At 49.7% G+C, this 18,049-nt stretch overlaps 1 protein-coding gene across 2 annotated transcripts in view; it reads right to left on the reverse strand.

Moving 5' to 3' along the window:
* KDM2A (lysine demethylase 2A) overlaps positions 1-18,049 on the reverse strand; it is an 80,096-nt gene that overhangs the window by 52,371 nt on the left and 9,676 nt on the right. For both annotated transcript variants that reach the window (XM_088449838.1, XM_088449837.1), the window contains exons 3-7: positions 11,004-11,142; positions 10,844-10,922; positions 10,671-10,717; positions 9,153-9,331; positions 393-499 (exon numbers count right to left, since the gene is read on the reverse strand). In XM_088449838.1, coding sequence (XP_088305964.1) covers positions 393-499; positions 9,153-9,331; positions 10,671-10,717; positions 10,844-10,922; positions 11,004-11,142 — 551 coding nt within the window. The remainder of the gene's footprint in view (positions 1-392; positions 500-9,152; positions 9,332-10,670; positions 10,718-10,843; positions 10,923-11,003; positions 11,143-18,049) is intronic.

Genomic DNA, 18,049 nt, shown 5'->3' on the forward strand with positions numbered 1-18,049 from the left:
AAATAAAGAAATAAAACCTGCCTAAAAAGCTAGCCAGTGCCTTACTCCATGACACTAAAATCAAGACTGAGCTTAGGGTGGAAGGAGAGAGGGGTTATATAGGGGGTAGGAGCCACTTTTCAATTAAGATAGTATCCGCCACCACACCTCATTACACATAACCCAGAGTAATGGCATCCCCCAGATGGATGATAAAGGAAAAAAGCAACACTTTTAATTAATTTAGTACATTGCTTTCTGGCGGACAGTACACGTGATAATGTGCATACAAGTAACGCTATATGCTATGCATGGCACGTCAGTACATGACAGGACAGGGAAACTAGATGAAGATGTAGCGTATAAGCCACACAGTGTATTGCGGTGTAGTTAGAGATCTGCCAATTACTCACTTCTGCACCTTGGGGTACTGCATCTCCTGAATGACATTTGTGGATTCAGTCTGCCTGTCTTTCAAGTGCCTAGGCCAGATGTTGTCAACCCAATCTATTTGATCCACCTGTTTGGAGTGCAAAACACAAGCATGTATAATAGGAATAACTTGAACGATAGTCCAGTACAAACAAATAAATAAATGGGGACTGTAGATAAGATGGTGGGACATGAGGAAAGACGTGGCATCAGACCTAACCCCGATGTAAGAAGCATATACTACAATGCATAAAAGACGACAGACCAGAAAGTCAGACAGGTGGCTTGCTCTGCACCTTATGCTGTATACACGAGGGACAGTTTTTCCTGAACGATAACTATATCGTTGAACGATATATCGTTCATATCGTTTTAGGCAGTGAACGATCAGCCAACAACCAACGATGCACGTTCCCGCATGGACGATAAAGATATCTTTCATCGTCCATGCATGCAGGCCAACTTGGACGATATGGTCAATTTTCCCTGTTAAGAGATGTGGCAGTATGACTCACTGAAAGATCTTTGAACGATGTATGAAAGATATCTTTCAAGTTGTTGGTGGTACAGATCGTACCGTTTGTATGCACCTAAAGGCTGGGGACACATCTAAAGATTATCTGTCCAACCATCCAACTAGTTGACTGGTTGGAATGAAAATCTGGTAAGGTATAAAAGCAAATGACAATCAGCAATTTGCTCCCAGACGCCAGAAAATGTTTGTTAAATGTTTGATCTAAACAATTTGTTCAAACTTACAAAAATGGCAGCTGCTCAATCAATCTAGCAGTACTAATCAGGTGCATGAAAGGGAGGGGTCATACTAAGTAAAAAAAGGAGGGGGATTTAACCCCCTATTGTACCTCAGCACACTGAATAATACCTGCAACAATATATGAAGACTATATGGTCATAGAAATTCAGAGATATTAGTTGCATGCATTTGCAAATACATGGGAGGCTGCTGGGCCACGTCACGGCTTCTCTGTTACCAGCAGTCCCTAACACTAAGGGGTTCACGTCCGGGGCGCAGTGCACCCCAAAAAACGTCCAGTCAGGACCCCCCCAGGGCATCACACGAAAATGGAAGAAGAGTGACAGTGCAGTGTAAAGTATAGCTGTGTGTGAGTAATCATTAAGTGTAGAATGAGAGGTTAAAATATATGTGAAAAAATACATGAATAATAAACAAACATAAAAGGTGATGTGAAAAGCAACTATGTATATTAAGTGGTGATGCCCTGAGGCGGCCCAGCCAGACCAGTCCTGGGGGCCCTACGCCCAAACGCTCACCCCAAATGTAAAATATACCAATTATAAGGCCTCATGATAAAGGCACATATATAATTTTGTCAAATGTAAGGCCTCATGATAAAGGCACATACATAAATGCATCCAAATTGAGAGCCAGCTTACCTGGGAGTCACCCCTGGGAACTCCAACTAGCACTACTAGAACCAGCATGCCCTACTAATGCTGGCTCCTTCATGCAACTCATAACAGACAAACAAAAATGGCAGCTGCTCAATCAATCTAGCAGTACTAATCAGGTGCATGAAAGGGAGGGGTCATACTAATTTTAATTTGTTCAAACTTGTCTGACGACCATTTTCATCTATTTTCTGGCATTTAGGAGCAAATTGCTGATCATCAGTTACTCCCATATGTTACCAGATTTTCATTCCAACCAATCATCTAGTTGGATGGTTGGACAGAGATCTTTACATGTGTACCCAGCCTTAGTGTCTGGCTAACTGGTCACTCAGGTTCACAGACACAGAGCCTGCAGTCCTATATGGAATCAATTATCCAGGACGTGCAGCAGACTCTACTGAAAAAGGAGACTAATTGCAAAAGATGATAAATTCTGCTATGACTTTGTGAACAACAAGGTTTAAGTACCATCAATGCAAGTGAGGGAGTAGGCAAGCACCCAAAACTGGATTGTGCCCACTCTAAGCTCAAAGAGAATGGATCATGAAACTAAGCCAGAGGTTTCCGAAATCCGCTAGTACAGTCCAGGTTTTAAGGATACCCATGATTGATTCCAGATGGTTAAATCAAATTGACTGAGCTACTAATTAAGTCACCTGTGCTCAAGCATGGATATCCTTAAAACATGGACTATAATGACGGGATTTGGGAACCTCTTAACTAAGCAAAATGATGTATAGCAAAATAGATACCCAAATTGAACAATAGGATTCTGCCTTCAAAAACAAGAGATATGGTAAGAACTTACCTTTGTTATCTCTGTTTCTACGAAGTCCATAGGGTCCACAGGGTTGACCTTGGGGTATAGCTGGATCTGGATCCATGGGCACCACGCAGTTAAAGCTTTAGCTGCTCCCAGGATGCACTTGGGTCCGTCCTCCTCTATACCCCGCCCCCGGCCACAGCACCTCAGTTGGTAAGCAGCCAAGGCCGGAGGAGGAGACTAAACAGAGAGAAGGAAGACTGGAACACACAAGAAACCATACTCACAGAAATGGGAGACGGAAAACCGGTGACCAGCCACACAGCCCATTTGAAGCCAGGTGCGTCAGGGCGGGCGCCCTGTGGACCCTATGGACTTCGTAGAAACAGAGATAACAAAGGTAAGTTCTTACCATATCTCTTGTTTTCTACTTCAGGGTCCATAGGGGGTCCACAGGGTTGACCTTGGGGATGTCCCAAAGCAGTACAACTAAGGGCGGGGACGCTCCTGTGCTGAAAGGAGTACCCGGCGCCCAAAGGATGCATCCTGAGAGGCAAAGGTGTCAAACGCATAGAACCTCAAAAACGTTTGAATTGAAGACCAAGTGGCCGCCTTACACAGCTGAACAGCAGAAGCGCCACGTCTAGCAGCCCAAGAGGGACCCACAGAACGAGTGGAATGAGCCTTAACAGAGGCTGGCACAGGTAATCCCTCCTGTGCATAAGCCTCACAAATAACTGAACGAAGCCAACGGGCTAACGTTTGTTTGTTGGCAGGCCAACCCCTCTTGTGAAAACCAAAGAGGATAAACAAGGAATCCGACTTCCTAACCGAAGCAGTCCGGTCTACATAAATTCTAAGCGCCCGGACCACATCTAAGGAAGTCTCACCAGCTGAAAGATCAGGGGACTGAAAAGCTGGCACAACAAGTTCCTGATTAATATGGAACTTCGAGACCACTTTGGGCAAAAACTCAGGACGAGTGCGGAGCACCGCTCTGTCCTGGTGAAAAATCAGGAAAGGAGGGCGACAGGAAAGCGCCCCCAATTCAGACACCCTCCTGGCCGAAGCAATTGCCAGGAGAAAAACCGTCTTAAATGTCAGCCACTTGAGCTCCACCGCCTCAAGAGGCTCAAACGGAGGACCCTGCAGGACCCGTAGCACCACCGCCAAGTCCCAAGGAGCCACAGGAGGCACAAAGGGAGGCTGGATCCTGAGAACACCCTGGAAAAAGGTGTGAACGTCTGGTAGTATTGCAATCCGCCGTTGAAACCACACGGACAAGGCGGACACATGAACCTTCAGAGATGCAAGGCGTAAGCCGAGATCCAATCCTGACTGAAGAAATTCCAAGATCCTAGAAACTCGGAACACCTGAGGATCATAATGTCTGGACTCACACCACTGAAAGTAAGTGTGCCACACTCTGTGATAAATCCGTGCTAAAGCAGGCTTGCGTGCCCTGAGCATGGTACCAATAACCGAACTGGAGAAGCCCCAAGACCTCAAGACGGCTGTCTCAAGAGCCACGCCGTCAAAGACAGCCGACCCAGATCCGGGTAAAGGCAGGGCCCCTGAGACAACAGGTCCCGACGCTGAGGAAGAAGGTACGGAGCGTCGATGGAGAGGCTCCTGAGATCGGAGTACCAAGGACGTCTGGGCCACGCCGGAGCTACCAGCACGAGCATGCCGCTGTCCTGCTTGAATTTCCGCAGAACCCGAGGAAGCAGGGATATCGGAGGAAACAGATACGCCAGGTGAACGTCCATTTCACCGACAGCGCGTCCACCAGACTTGCACCTGCGTCTCTTGTCCTTGACCCGTAAACGGGCAACTTGTGATTGTGACGGGAGGCCATCAAGTCCAGCTCCGGCAGTCCCCACCTGTCCACGAGTAGCTGAAACACCTCTGGGTGAAGCGACCATTCCCCGGGATGCACGTCGTGACGGCTGAGGAAGTCCGCCTCCCAATTGAGGACTCCGGGGATGAAGACCGCCGAGATCGCTGGAATGTGACCCTCCGCCCAAGTCAGGATACGAGACACCTCCGACATCGCTGCCTGACTGCGAGTTCCGCCTTGGTGATTGATATACGCCACCGTGGTGGCGTTGTCGGACTGCACCTGTACCGCCCTTCCGTGAAGAGCGGGGCCGGACGACTGCAGGGCCCTGTATACTGCCCGCAGTTCCAGGATGTTGATGGGGAGAAGTGCTTCTTCCGCTGACCAACGACCCTGAAGCGACAAAGAGCCGGTCACTGCCCCCCAACCCCGGAGACTGGCATCCGTCGTGAGCAGGACCCAGTCCGGGATCCAAAATGGGCGCCCCTCGACCAGATGAGCTGTCTGAAGCCACCAAGCCAAAGATAGCCGAACGTCCGGAGACAACACCAGCACCTGAGAGCGGATCCGGTGAGGTAACCCGTTCCATTCTGATAGAATCAGCCCCTGCAGGGGCCGGGAATGGAACTGGGCAAATTCCACCATGTCGAATGTCGACACCATGGACCCCAGAACTCTCATAGCCGAATGGACCGACAGGCGGCAACGGCTCAGGCAACTGCGTATCCGCAGCTGTAGGGAGGCGACCTTCTCCGGAGTCAGGAAGATCCTTTGCTGACGCGAATCCAGCAGGGCTCCCAAATGACCCATCCGCTCTGATGGAATCAGGGAGGACTTTTTCCAATTTATCAACCACCCGTGTGCTTGCAGGCAAGCGATCGTCAGGTGGAGATGTTGAAGCAGTACCTCCGGAGAGCTCGCCAGCAACAGGAGGTCGTCCAGGTACGGCAGCAGCCGTACATTCTGGTTCCGAAGATGTGCGGCCATGACCGCCATAATCTTCGTGAACACCCTTGGTGCCGTGGAGAGACCAAAGGGTAGCGCCCGGAACTGATAGTGGTGTTGAAGGATAGCGAACCTCAGATACCGCTGGTGTGAAGATGCTATCGGAACATGGAGGTAGGCGTCCTGGATGTCCAGGGACACCATGTAATCCCCCGGTTCCATCGCCAGAATGATGGAACGTAACGTTTCCATCCTGAACTTGGGAACCCTGAGGAATTTGTTCAGAGACTTCAAGTTGAGGATAGGGCGATGAGAACCATTGGGTTTCTGCACCAGAAACAGAGACGAATAATACCCCGTCCCTCGTTGTGATAGAGGAACGGGAACAATGACCCCTGCTTTCAGCAAGGACTCTATAGCCTCCTGAACCTGTAACGCCTTGGTCTTGTCCTGAGAAGGACTCTGCAGAAAAACTGGTGGGGTGGTCTGTGCCGAAAAGACAGGGCGTACCCCTGGGAGACCACTTCTCGAACCCAGGCATCCGTGGTGGTATTGTGCCAGCACTGGGCAAATAGAAGAAGTCGGCCTCCCACTCTGAGGTCCCCCAGAGGGAGGCCCGTCCCATCAGGCCGCAGGTTTATCTTCCTGCTTGGAAGAAGGGCGCCGAGCACTCCAGGCTTGCTTCTTGGGTTTAGAGGCCGTCTTACTCGCAGACTGTCTCGGGAAGGACTGACCTTTCGCCTTACCCTGAACCCGAAAGGAACGAAAAGCCGAACTCCGAACCTTAGCAGGCAGTGCCGCCGAAGGGAGGAAGGCCGACTTGGATTTAGCCAGGGTGTCCACTATTTTGTCCAAGTCCGGACCAAATAGTAATTCCCCATTGAAAGGTAAGGCCTCCAGACCTTTCTTTGAATCAGAGTCCGCTCTCCAGGACCGCAACCATAAGGATCGGCGGGCAGACACCGCTGCAGCCGATACCCTCGAGGTCAGCAGACTAGCATCTAAAGAAGCTTCTCCAATGTAAGAAGCAGCGTCCCTCATTTGTCCCAACAACGCCCGCTGGACATCCGGAGCGTCGTCCGGGAAGGTATCTTCCAATGCATTGGCCCACCCCTCAATGGCCTTGGCCACCCAGGAGATGGCCATGGACGGTCGGGCCACCGCCCCGGAGAGGGAGTAAATAGACTTTAAGCAAGTCTCAACTTTCCTGTCCGTGGGATCCTTCAGCGAGGATATCGACGGTAATGGTAAGGTGGCGCCCCGAGTTAAACGGGTGACATGGGATCCACCGCCGGTGGAGTTTCCCATTTTTTACAATGTGCCTCAGGGAAGGGGTAATTAGAAGCCAACCGCTTCTGAGGAAGGAATTTCTTACTGTGCGCCTGCCAAGCTACCGCCATATGATCCGTCAACTGATCCGACAGGGGAAACACCGCAGAAGCCACCTTAGTTTTTTTGAAACTAGGAAACTTCGACTTAGGAACCGGTGCCTCATCCTCTATAAGAAGAATAGCTCGCACCGCCCTAACTAGTGCTCGCACATTAATGGACGACTTGGTATCCATTTCCTGGACCGAGGCGTCCGAGTCAGTGTCATCAGGGACCTCCCCATCATCTGAGGAACCCTCTGAGTCCGATACCTGAGCAGCCCGTGTCATGAGTGGGCGTTTTGAAATCCTAGAAGGCATGTCAGTCTGCAACATTGACTGAAAAGCCGAGGAAGCGGCCGCCAAATTTTGCACGGAGTTGGAGAGCACATCCACCCAGGGTGGAGGAATCACCATAGGGGCCTGAAAAGGTACCACAGGCTGCTGCGGCACAGGGGAAGCCTGTATATACATAGGCAACCCCGCATAGGGACCCACCGACTGAGACCCAGGAGGACTCCGCAATAACTGCGGGACACCCGGGGAATGGGGGATGGTCGGCTGGGGCAACGACCTAGTAGGGAGAGCAGTCGGGACCGACAGACGGTCCGCAATAGACACCAGCACTTGAGAAAACATCGCCCACGGTGGTTCCTGTGCCAGAGAAGGTCTGGATGGGCCAGGAGCCACCTGGCATCGACTACACAGGCCATCCTGTGACAAATCCTCCCTATCTACTCCTGCAGAACAGCGTCCGCAGGAGGCCAACACCGGAGCCACTGAGCGCTCAACCTCCTCGTCTGACATGACAGAATATATTATATATCTGGCACCAGGGTAGAAGTAAAACGCACTCACCGGTGTGCTGAACAACAGCCCACAATATGGCACTGAGTAGCACACAACTGTATGTGACGGACCTCACAAATACGTGATCTATATAAGTGAGGTCAGTAGAAACGCCCCTCCCCCACACACCTGTAGGGCTTGTAGGAGAAGTAAAGGGATAGGTATTAGCTGACAGTAAGTAGAAAATAAGCACAGACAGGCAGCACTAGCAAAAGTCACATACCATGCAGGAAGATATACTCACTGCACCTTTACACTACAATCAACCTGCCCAGATTCAGTGTCTGGGAGGGCTATAGTGCTGTGTACGCTGTCCTTAATCAGGGGAGAGGTACACAGGGGGACCGGTCCGCGTGCTCCCTGAAGATCTGCGCTGCCACTGTGAGAAAATGGCTGCTGGAGACCTCAGAGGAGGAGTGGCCGAGGAATCTGCAGCTCAGCGACGCCAGACTCCGTGCTGAAAGGCGCGCTGAGCTGAGGGGAGGAGCCGCTGACAGGGAAGGCTTCCTCCCCTGGCTAGCATATTAACCCCAGGGCTTGCCGGCATCCCGCTTGCCATATATCCCTGGTGGTCTAGTGGTCCCACGGGTTATTCCTCCTCAGAGGGGGAGCCCGCCGCCACCGCTAGCGGCCCCCGGTCTGTCCCCTAGGACCGGGGGCAAAGGACTGCATCTGCAGGCAAAACCCGCGAGCCGCCGCTAATCGGCGACTCGCGGCTTACCTTGTCCCCGGCGACTCCGGCAGCAGTCCAGGGACAGACCCAGAGTCCGGCTAGTACGGACTCTGGCCTCCCGCCGCGATCCCCAGTGCAGTACTGGCGTCGCGGCGCCAGCGGGGAAGGAGAGCGGCAGCGTGGGCGTCTGCATAGACAGCCCGTCGCTGCCACACTAGAGCCTCTGTTTTAAAATAAAAATCTAACAGGCTCTTTTTTTTTTTTTTTTAAATAAAAATAGAAAGCTTTTGGGAGCTGCTCCTGCAGCCCCCCTGCGCAGGTGACCCGACTCCGGCCGGGCACCAACTCAAACTGAGGTGCTGTGGCCGGGGGCGGGGTATAGAGGAGGACGGACCCAAGTGCATCCTGGGAGCAGCTAAAGCTTTAACTGCGTGGTGCCCATGGATCCAGATCCAGCTATACCCCAAGGTCAACCCTGTGGACCCCCTATGGACCCTGAAGTAGAAAGGGTTTTTTTAATACATGTTTATTTGACCAACACTGGTGCTCTTCTGGCCTGAGCCAGAGGTCACAAGACACTGCCATGACTCTGGAAATATATTAGAGGGTTTAGACCTCTTTGGACCCTTCTGAGAAAACTTAGACTTGTAGAGGACCACAAAAGGTTCCAGAGACTCATTTATCTAGGATGTATACTGGCATCAATGCAGCCAATGGACACCGCTGATAAATTCCTGTGTATCGACATCACTTGTATTGAGTCCAATTAAAAAAAATAAAAAAATAAGAATACGCTAAAAGGACTGGAGGGTCTCCAGTTAATCCCAGAGAAGCTGCTTAAGGTGGGGGAACATTAGAAGTACTGCTAACCGTATCTGGCCTTTGCACCAAATTCTCCAGCTTGGTGTGACTGAATTCTAGGCTTATCACATTGTATAGCTTCTCCCTCTCTTCTTCAGGGGTTTCATAATATTTTGCCCACTGTGCCATGGTCATCTCGATCCCCCTTTGTGTTCCGACATCCATTACATCCACAATGCGCTTGCTCCCTGGAAGAGAAGACATTCCCAGTCATCAGTACAATGCCTTGTCTACAGCGGTCTGCACACCACAAGTCTAGGTGCCTGAAGATTGCATTCAGGACTTACAAAAATCTAGACTGACTGATAATTATTGGCCTAGTACAGTAGATTAATACCATTGTGGACAATTTAAGCGAGTTGACTCTCTGAGGGAAAAAAAAACAGTTTCAAAACACCAGTAATGTCAGTAGAGCTTGAATGGGAACAACAGTAATGATCTAGAACATCTCTTACTAATGGTATAGTCACTGACTAAGAATGACGTTCTTTTTTGTGTCAGTCTAATGTAAATATAAAGGTATGAATGTATGATCTAGTTTCCAAGTCTCCCAGTTAACGTACTGCTAGTATATCTGCTGGCAGAGTTCAAAATTCAATACAAGCGAACAAAATGGTCCCCATAGAAAGAAAACAAAAACACACACCCTGGGCCCCCACAGGAAAAAAGTTACATTGGCCCCCACAAAAAAAATAAATAAAATAACCAGCTGAGAAGGCTCACTGTCGTCCCGGTCCTGTCCGTCATCGGCTGGGGTTGCTCAGTGCAGAGCTAGGAGCAGTGTGCAGGCGGGCGTGCAATACGGCATATGTGACCGCCGCCGCGTCTACATAGGTCATGGCCCGGGCGTGCCTGAGCACTGCCCGGGGCCAGCAGTACAAATAAAGGCCCTGATTCAGAGCCGGACGCTCTGACCAGAGCGCTCGCTCTGAATCAGGGCCCTCCTCCATTAAAATGGAGCGTCCTCCTGGACGCTCGTATAGCTGTGGGTCACCACCCACAGCATATACGAGCGTGCAAAAAGATGGTCGCGATGGTCTTGACCATCGCGACCATCAGACTTGCGAGGGAAACGCTGCGGTCGGGTTTCCCAGCCGCAAGCCCAGGAGTGATTTTGGCTCTGTCAGAGCCAAAATCACTCCCACTGACATCACTAGTGATGTCAGTGGGGCCGGCTTCAGACGGAACGCCTCCGTCTGGCAGGCACACCCCCGTCACGCCCACCAAAGGGGGCATCAACATCGACAGCACGCCCCCTTTGGTGCGAGACCCCGAGCGATGGAAGGCCCGTCGCTCGCCGGGTCTCGCGCATGCGCACGACGGAGCTCCCTCCGTCGTGCGCATGCACAGTGGGGAACATCGACCCACTTGCGAGCGTACTGCAGCTCGCGAGTGGGTCTGAATGACCCCCAAATTCAGCTCTGACCTCGCGGCACACTTGACAACCGCTCGCGGCACTGTGATTGAAAAACGCTGGGTTAAAACAATCAAATGTATATAGGTAAAGCACAGAGATAGTACACTTACCTACAAACAGCTTCACGTCATTCACGCTGAAGCTAGGGTCTGGCATTCTGTAGAAAAAGATCACAGAATGGGAAATGCAGTCAGTATTTCCCTATTGTGCATAAGCACACGAGTCTCAGGATTCCAAATATATAAGTTCTAACAATGGTAGACAGATTAAACCCTTCACTTGCCTGATTCCAAGCCCTTCGTAGCTGGGGAATATCAGCGGGTCCCTGAGTCCACCCTGTTGGACGTATCGCATGTTGAAGTCTGAAAGCAAGAGAGGGAGTGAGCAGAGTCAGACACACACACGCTATCTCCCCTGCCCCACCACCACTAAGGCAGACGGACCTTTGCCATCCATGTAGATGATGAAGTTGGAGTTGTACTTGGGGCTCCGCAGCTTCTCCTCCAAGTCAAATGTTCGTTTGCCCTCAATCTCCTCGTCAGAAATGCCATCGTCTTCATATTTCCTGTGGCGCGTGCGCCTCTGCAATCGTTAGAGGACAAATATCAGACACGACATGCACGTTGCTCACGTCATTACATCTACCACTTGGAGAGTCTGAACCCTCTGGACACAAATTAATAATATGCTCCACAGTGCAGGGAGCATATTGGGGATTTGCTCGGTATAACCTACAATCTAGCGAGTACAAATGGAGAAATGTATTCTAAACTATATTAACTCCACCTTATTACACAGCGCTTTACAGATCACTCACAGGGATGTGGTCGGCATCCTGGGTCACACAATGCTGGTGGTCAGAATCCCAGCAGCCGGAATCCCGACAGAATAAGAATCCTGGCTCCAAAATCCCGATGATGAGTATTAGGGAGAGGGTTAGGCACTAGGTCAGTGTTGGCTAACCTTGACACTCCAGCTGTTGTGGAACTATATATCCCAGCATGCCCTGCCACAGTTTTAGCATGCCCTAATAGCAAAACTGTAGCAGTGCATGCTGGGTTATGTAGTTCCATAACAGCTGGAGTGTCAAGGTTAGCCAACACTGCACTAGGTGGAAGGTTAGGCTGCGGGAGGGATGGGTTAGAGGGAAGGGATAGAATACTTACATGCATGTGTCGGGATTTCCACTGCATGGATTTCGCCCGTCAGTATCTTCAGCACCAGGATCGCATACCCAACCCCCTCTCACATCAGGATATTCCCCATTGGAGCTTACAATCTATAGGCTTTACCACACACACGTCACATTAGTTATAAGCCAATTAACATACCAGTATGTTTATGGACTAAAGGCAGAAACCCACATGAGGGGAGAATGTACATAGCCTACACAGATTGGGCTCTGGTTGTAGTTTAAACCTATAACCCCAGCTCTGTGAGGCAGCAATGCTAACCATTGTGCCACTTACAGCAATAGGGTTATACCTCCTTTTCATTTCTCCCGTTGCATTCTTAAAAATAATATTTGGATATATACTGGGCTGGAGTGAGGATACAAATGTTAGACACCTATATTGGATATGTCGAACAAAAGCTACTACTTATTGCCGCTTAGGCTGGGTACACATTAAACGACAGGCAATCTTGCCGATGGTTGGTGCAAATAACCTTCACCCCGGACCATCCAGGATTGCCATGTAATGAACGATACCTCAATTCCATCCTTCATTACACTGCACAGCCCACATACGATATCGTGTGATTGGCTGTGCAGCACGGCCAATTACACTATATTGCATGCAACCCCGCGGGAGTGTGTAATCGCGAGTACAAATTAGAAGATGTCTCTTATATATTGTTCCGATCTGCCTCAAAACAATATATCGGATGATATATAGTCTAATGTGTACCCAGCCTTACATCCACTGAAAATCTGGTAATTAAACTCCCTGAAAATGTACTTCCACCCGCTGATATCCAAGGTCCCGCTAACCTTATGCTACAAAGATATAGGAGATCTATTATAATGGGCGTGTGGGTGCTCACAGTATTAAGGGTGTGCCAAGGTGATGCTATATTATTAACACAACAGTTATTTTCTGTTAATATGTCAAATTATAGCAACAAGTTATACTTAAGGCACATACACACTAGACAATGGACATCATTCAGAGGGGGTCGTTAGTTGCAAGTGGTCGCACTGAATCAGGGCGGCCGCTTGCATCCTGTAAGACCGCCTCCTTGTCGATCGTTAAGCTGTGGGTTACCACCCACAGCTTAACGACCGACCAGGTTGATGGTCACGATGGTGATCACCATCGCGACCATCGGGGCTTACGACCAGACCCTAAGGTTGGGTCTGGGCACTCGTAAGCCCCAGGAAGCTTTCTGCTCTGATGGAGCAGGAAGCTCCCCACTGACATCACTGATGATGTCAGTGTGGCCGCCCACAAAACGGTATGCGTTTGTAAAGGAACGCCTCCGTTTTGAAAACCACCCCCTGGCCCACCTATCAAACGGGGCAGCTGTCGATCAACATCGACAACCGCCCCTTTGGTAGCGAGCTCCGGAGCGACAGAGTTTCTGTCGCTCCGGGGCTTGTGCACACGCAGTGTGGCCGCTGCGCGCGCGCAGGACAAACCATCGAGTCGGTTACGAGCGCATCGGCGCTCGCGACCGACTCTGAATAAGGTCCAATGTGTGTATGAGCCGATATCGGCAGCGTTGAGCCCAGCAGGGGTTCAGACATCGGTAAGTGTATACACTACGAATAATGCTGCATGTACAGCCGACTGGGGATATAGTTAGCGATCCGCGGGAGCGCGCATTGTCATTCGTTCAGTTCATACACACTGGACGATATAAACGATATAGATCGTTGGACGATATTGTTATCGTTGGACGATATTGTTATCGTTGGACGATATTGTTATCGTTGGACGATATTGTTATCGTTGGACGATATTGTTATCGTTGGACGATATTGTTATCGTTCACTTTTATCGTCCAGTGTGTACAGACCTTTAGCATGTGGCTGAGGGACTGCCTTGAACAGTGTATTTATTCATTATTTCTTTAGCCAAATTTCACATTTATTCATTATTTCTTTAGCCAAATGATCAAATAATAATCGGAAAAAAAATTATTGTATAAACACTTTGGGTGTTGGTGTGCCAGTTCCACTGTGGGAGTGTTTATTCAGGTTTTTTGACTGTTCATTTTATTTGAAGAATCTAACTTCCTAATCATATTAACTTTATGGTAACAGTAACTGGAGCAGGTTCTGCAGCTTAATCTGGTAACAAGCATGGAGAATGTCAGAAGACCTGGGCTAAGTGATCGGCATATGGTCGGGCCTTTACACTGCAGAAATGAATCTGTTATTCAAAAGGCAAGGTGTAACAACTACTAAGTGACATCCCGTACATGCACCAGCCAATGACATAGCTGGAAACATAAACCCTCTCTCGTGTGCTAGTACCGCTCAATTTCTCATCTTTGAAAACACACAACCAGCATAGCCACATAAGCTCATCGGTTTATTGTAACCCTATACCAACAGGGTCTCACATTACCACCAGGACAAAAACATCATTTATCATTACATATGCAGGCTGGAGGTGTAAGCTCTTATTTTAAACCAGCAGTATAAAAAATAATGTAGAACTCAGGAGCAATTCAGACAAATTTATAAGCTAGTGGGAAAGAAAGACTACAGAACAGTGCTTTTGTTCATTCTTAGAAAACATGTATAATGTATGGTCTGAGACCTACCATAGGAACAGAGGCAGTGATTCAGAGCCGGATGCTCTGACAGAGCGCTCACTCTAAAAATTCAGAAGGACGGCCCTGATTCAGAGCGGCCTCCTGGCCGCTCGTATAGCTGTGGGTGACCACCCACAGCTATAGCGAGCGGCCAGGAAGATGGTCGCGATGGTCAAGACCATCGCGACCATCGGGCTTGCAACGAGACCCTTGTGGGAGGGTCTCGTTGCCGCAAGCCCTGGAGTACTTTTGGCTCTATTAGAGCCCAAAGCACTCCCACTGAAATCACTTGCGATGTCAGTGGGGCCTGCCCCAGACGGTAGGCGCTCCCATGGGAACGCCTCAGGCTGGCCAGCTAAGCCCCCAGCACGCCCACCAAAGGGGGCGTGCTGTCACTTACCATCGACAGCACGCCCCCTTTGTAGCGAGACCCATAGCGATGGCTTGCCGTCGCTATCCGGGACTCGCGCATGCGCACTGGGCCAACATCGACCCGCTTGCGAGTGCTCAGCGCTCGTGAGCGGGTCTGAACCAGGCCCAGAGAGTCTTAGTCATATACAGCATTTTTAACAAGTGGAGCTCTTTTCCTAAGGCAATGCTTTATAGAGTAGTGTTCCTGCTAGAAAGTGGGGAGGGCAGACTTGTGGGGAGGCACGTGGCCGATCGGCGAGGTGAATAGATGCCATGCGGCGTCTATTCACCTAGTGGTGATCGGTCACGGCAACTTTTCCCACCCGCGGGACACTGTGGCCTGCAGTTGGGGAAGACTCAGGGCAGGCTGCTTTACCGTGGCAACACCAAAATGGCAGGGCGCATTTTGCCCTTTTAAAATCGGGCAGGTCGCAGCGCCCCTCTAAAACAGCCTACTAGGAACACGATAGGCAGTAATGCTAACCACTGTCCACTGTACTGCCTACAATGAGCTGAAAAGTAGGGAATATGGATTGTAAGCTCCTTGGTAGCAGGCAATGAAGTGAATCTGTAACTATCCTCTATTGCAGGGATTCCAACCTCGGTCCTCAATGCACACTAACAGTCCAGGTTTTAAGGATAGCCATACTTGAGCACAGGTGACTAAATTAGTATGTCAATTATTTTGATTTAACCATCTGTGCTCAAGTATGGACATCACTTTTGTTTGTTGACTGGCCAACCTCGTTTTTGAAAACCATATAGCACAAAGAGAGTATCTGATTTTCTAACAGAGCTTGTACGCTCCACATAGCTACGGAGAGCATGAACCATATGCAGGAAGATTTCACCTACAGAAAGATCTGAAGGACTGAAAAAAATGGAACCACAACTTATTCATTAACATGACGACTGAACACTACCTTAGAAAGGTAACCCTCCCTTGTACAAGGGACAGCTCTAACCTGGTGAGAAAAATGGGGAGCAACAATAAATTGCTGCCAAATCAGAGTCTCTGCATGCAGAAAAGATAGCAAGAAGAAAAAAAAAAAAAAAGTCTTCACTGTCACCCTCTTCCAATCTACAGAGTCCAGAGGTTCCAATGGGGGAGCTTGTAGCCCCTTGAGAACCAAAGACAAATCCCACGGTGCTACAAAAGGGGTGTGCAGTTGGGAAGCCGGCGGACCCAATCCTGACAGCCGGCTTCCCAACTGTCAAATCCCAGCAAGGGTCTAAAGACAGGCGTTAATATGCCAACGCCTGTCATTAGACATATGCCGGTAGACTGACGCCCAGCATCCCGATCGAAGGAGGGGAGGTTAGGGTTAGGCACCCCCCGGGGGACTTGGGGTTAAGCAGCGGGGAAGGGGGATAGGTTTAGGCACCCCTAAGGGAGGGTTAGGGGGGGAATTAGATTAGTAAGCACTTACCTGGGGACGATCGGGATTTCCACTGCTGCCGGGATTCCACAAAAGGTGGCTGAACTCTGAGAAACCCCTGAAAAAAATGATTCTAACATCCGGTCAAGAAGCAATTCCCTTCTGGAACCAGACTGACAGCGCAGAAACCTGCACTCCCAGGGCAGCTAGGCAGAGACCAAAGTCTAACCCAGCCTAGAAAAAATGAGTACTCAGGAAACCCTAAAACTTTAGGGTCATACTTTCTCGTAGGAACACCCAACAGAATGCCAAACTCTGCAACAGATGCAGGCAAAGGAAGGCTTTCATGCCCTAAGCATCATTTAAAATCACAGAGCCAGAGCTGGTGAAACCTTTGGCTCGCAAGATGAAAGCCTTAGGAGCCACCCCGTCAAGGACAGACAAGGTAAGTCCGGATGCTGGCAGGGACCTTACACTAACAGATCCGGCCATAGAGGAAGAGAAAACGGACTATCTATGGATAGATTCCGTATGTCGTGAATCAATTAAATCTAGACCAAGCAGGAGCTACTAGTATTACTGTTCCGCCCTCCTGCTTGAATTTCCTGAGGATCCTTGGGAGGAGGCAAATCGGGGGAAAGAGACACACCAGCTAAAAGTCCCATCTTACTGCCAGTGCTTCCCTGAAGACGGCTGAGGGGTCTCTGGTCCTGGACCAGTACCTGGAGACCTTGTGGTTGTGACGTGATGCCATGAAGTCTATGTCTATGTCTGGCCGGTCCCATTTGTCCACCAGGAGTTGAAAAACCCCCTAGGAGGAGAACCCACTCTCAGACGTGTATGTCCTGACTACTTAGGAAATCTGCTTCCCAATTGAGGACTTCTGGGATGAATATTGCAGAGATAGCCGGAAGATGACGTTCTGCCCAAACGAGAATGTTTGTCACTTCCCTCATGGCTGCATGACTTTTCGTGCCTCCATTAGGATTGAGACAGGCTACTGTGGTTGCGTTGTCAGACTGGATCTGGACCGTCCTGCCCTGGAGCAGGTCCTGTGCCATGATGAGTGATTTGTATACTGCTTGAAGCTCCAGAATGTTTATGGGCAGATGACTTTCTTGATTTGTCCATTTTCCCTGAAAGGTGCGATGACCTGTCACCTCTCCCCAGCCACGAGGACTGGCGTCCATGGTGAAAAGCACCCCATCTTGGATCCAGAATGGGTGACCTTTATCCAGATGATGCTTATGTAGCTACCACAAGGGAGATGAATCTCCGGAGTGAGAAGGATGATGGTACCGATGATACTGTCCATTCCATCTGGAGAGAATCAATTGCTGCAAAGGCCTGGGGTGGAACAAAGCATATTCCACCATGTTGAAGGTGGATACCATATACCCCAAGACCTGCATCGCTGATGGAGAGGATACCCTTTGATTGCGGAGCAATTTGCGTACTCACAACGACAGGGCCACAATCTTGTCCTCTGGCAAAAACACCCTTTGTGCACGAGAATCCAGAAGCGCACCCAGATGTACCATCCACTGTATTGGAGACAGAGAAGATTTCTTGGAATCGATTATCCAGCCGTGCTTCTGTAGGCAGGCAATGTCAATTGGAGATGGTGTTGTAGAACCGCTGGAGACTATGTTATTATCAGAAGACCCACCCAGGTATGGCTGTATTCTGATTCCCTGAAGCCTTAGATAGGCCTTCATCACTGCCATTATTTTGGTCAAGACCCGCATGGCCGTCGAGAACCCAAAGGGCAGTGCCTAAAATTGTTAATGTTGTTTCAGGATAGCAACCTTAGAAATTGTTGGTGAGATGGCTTAATCGGCACATCAATTTCCAGTGAAGCCAAAAAAAATCCCCAGGTTCCATTGACTGAAGAGTTTCCATACGGAACTTGGGTACACGGATAACCCTGTTGA

The sequence above is a fragment of the Taudactylus pleione genome, unplaced genomic scaffold (assembly GCF_031769625.1).
Source record: "Taudactylus pleione unplaced genomic scaffold, aTauple2 ptg000497l, whole genome shotgun sequence".
Taxonomy (NCBI): Eukaryota; Metazoa; Chordata; class Amphibia; order Anura; family Myobatrachidae; genus Taudactylus; species Taudactylus pleione.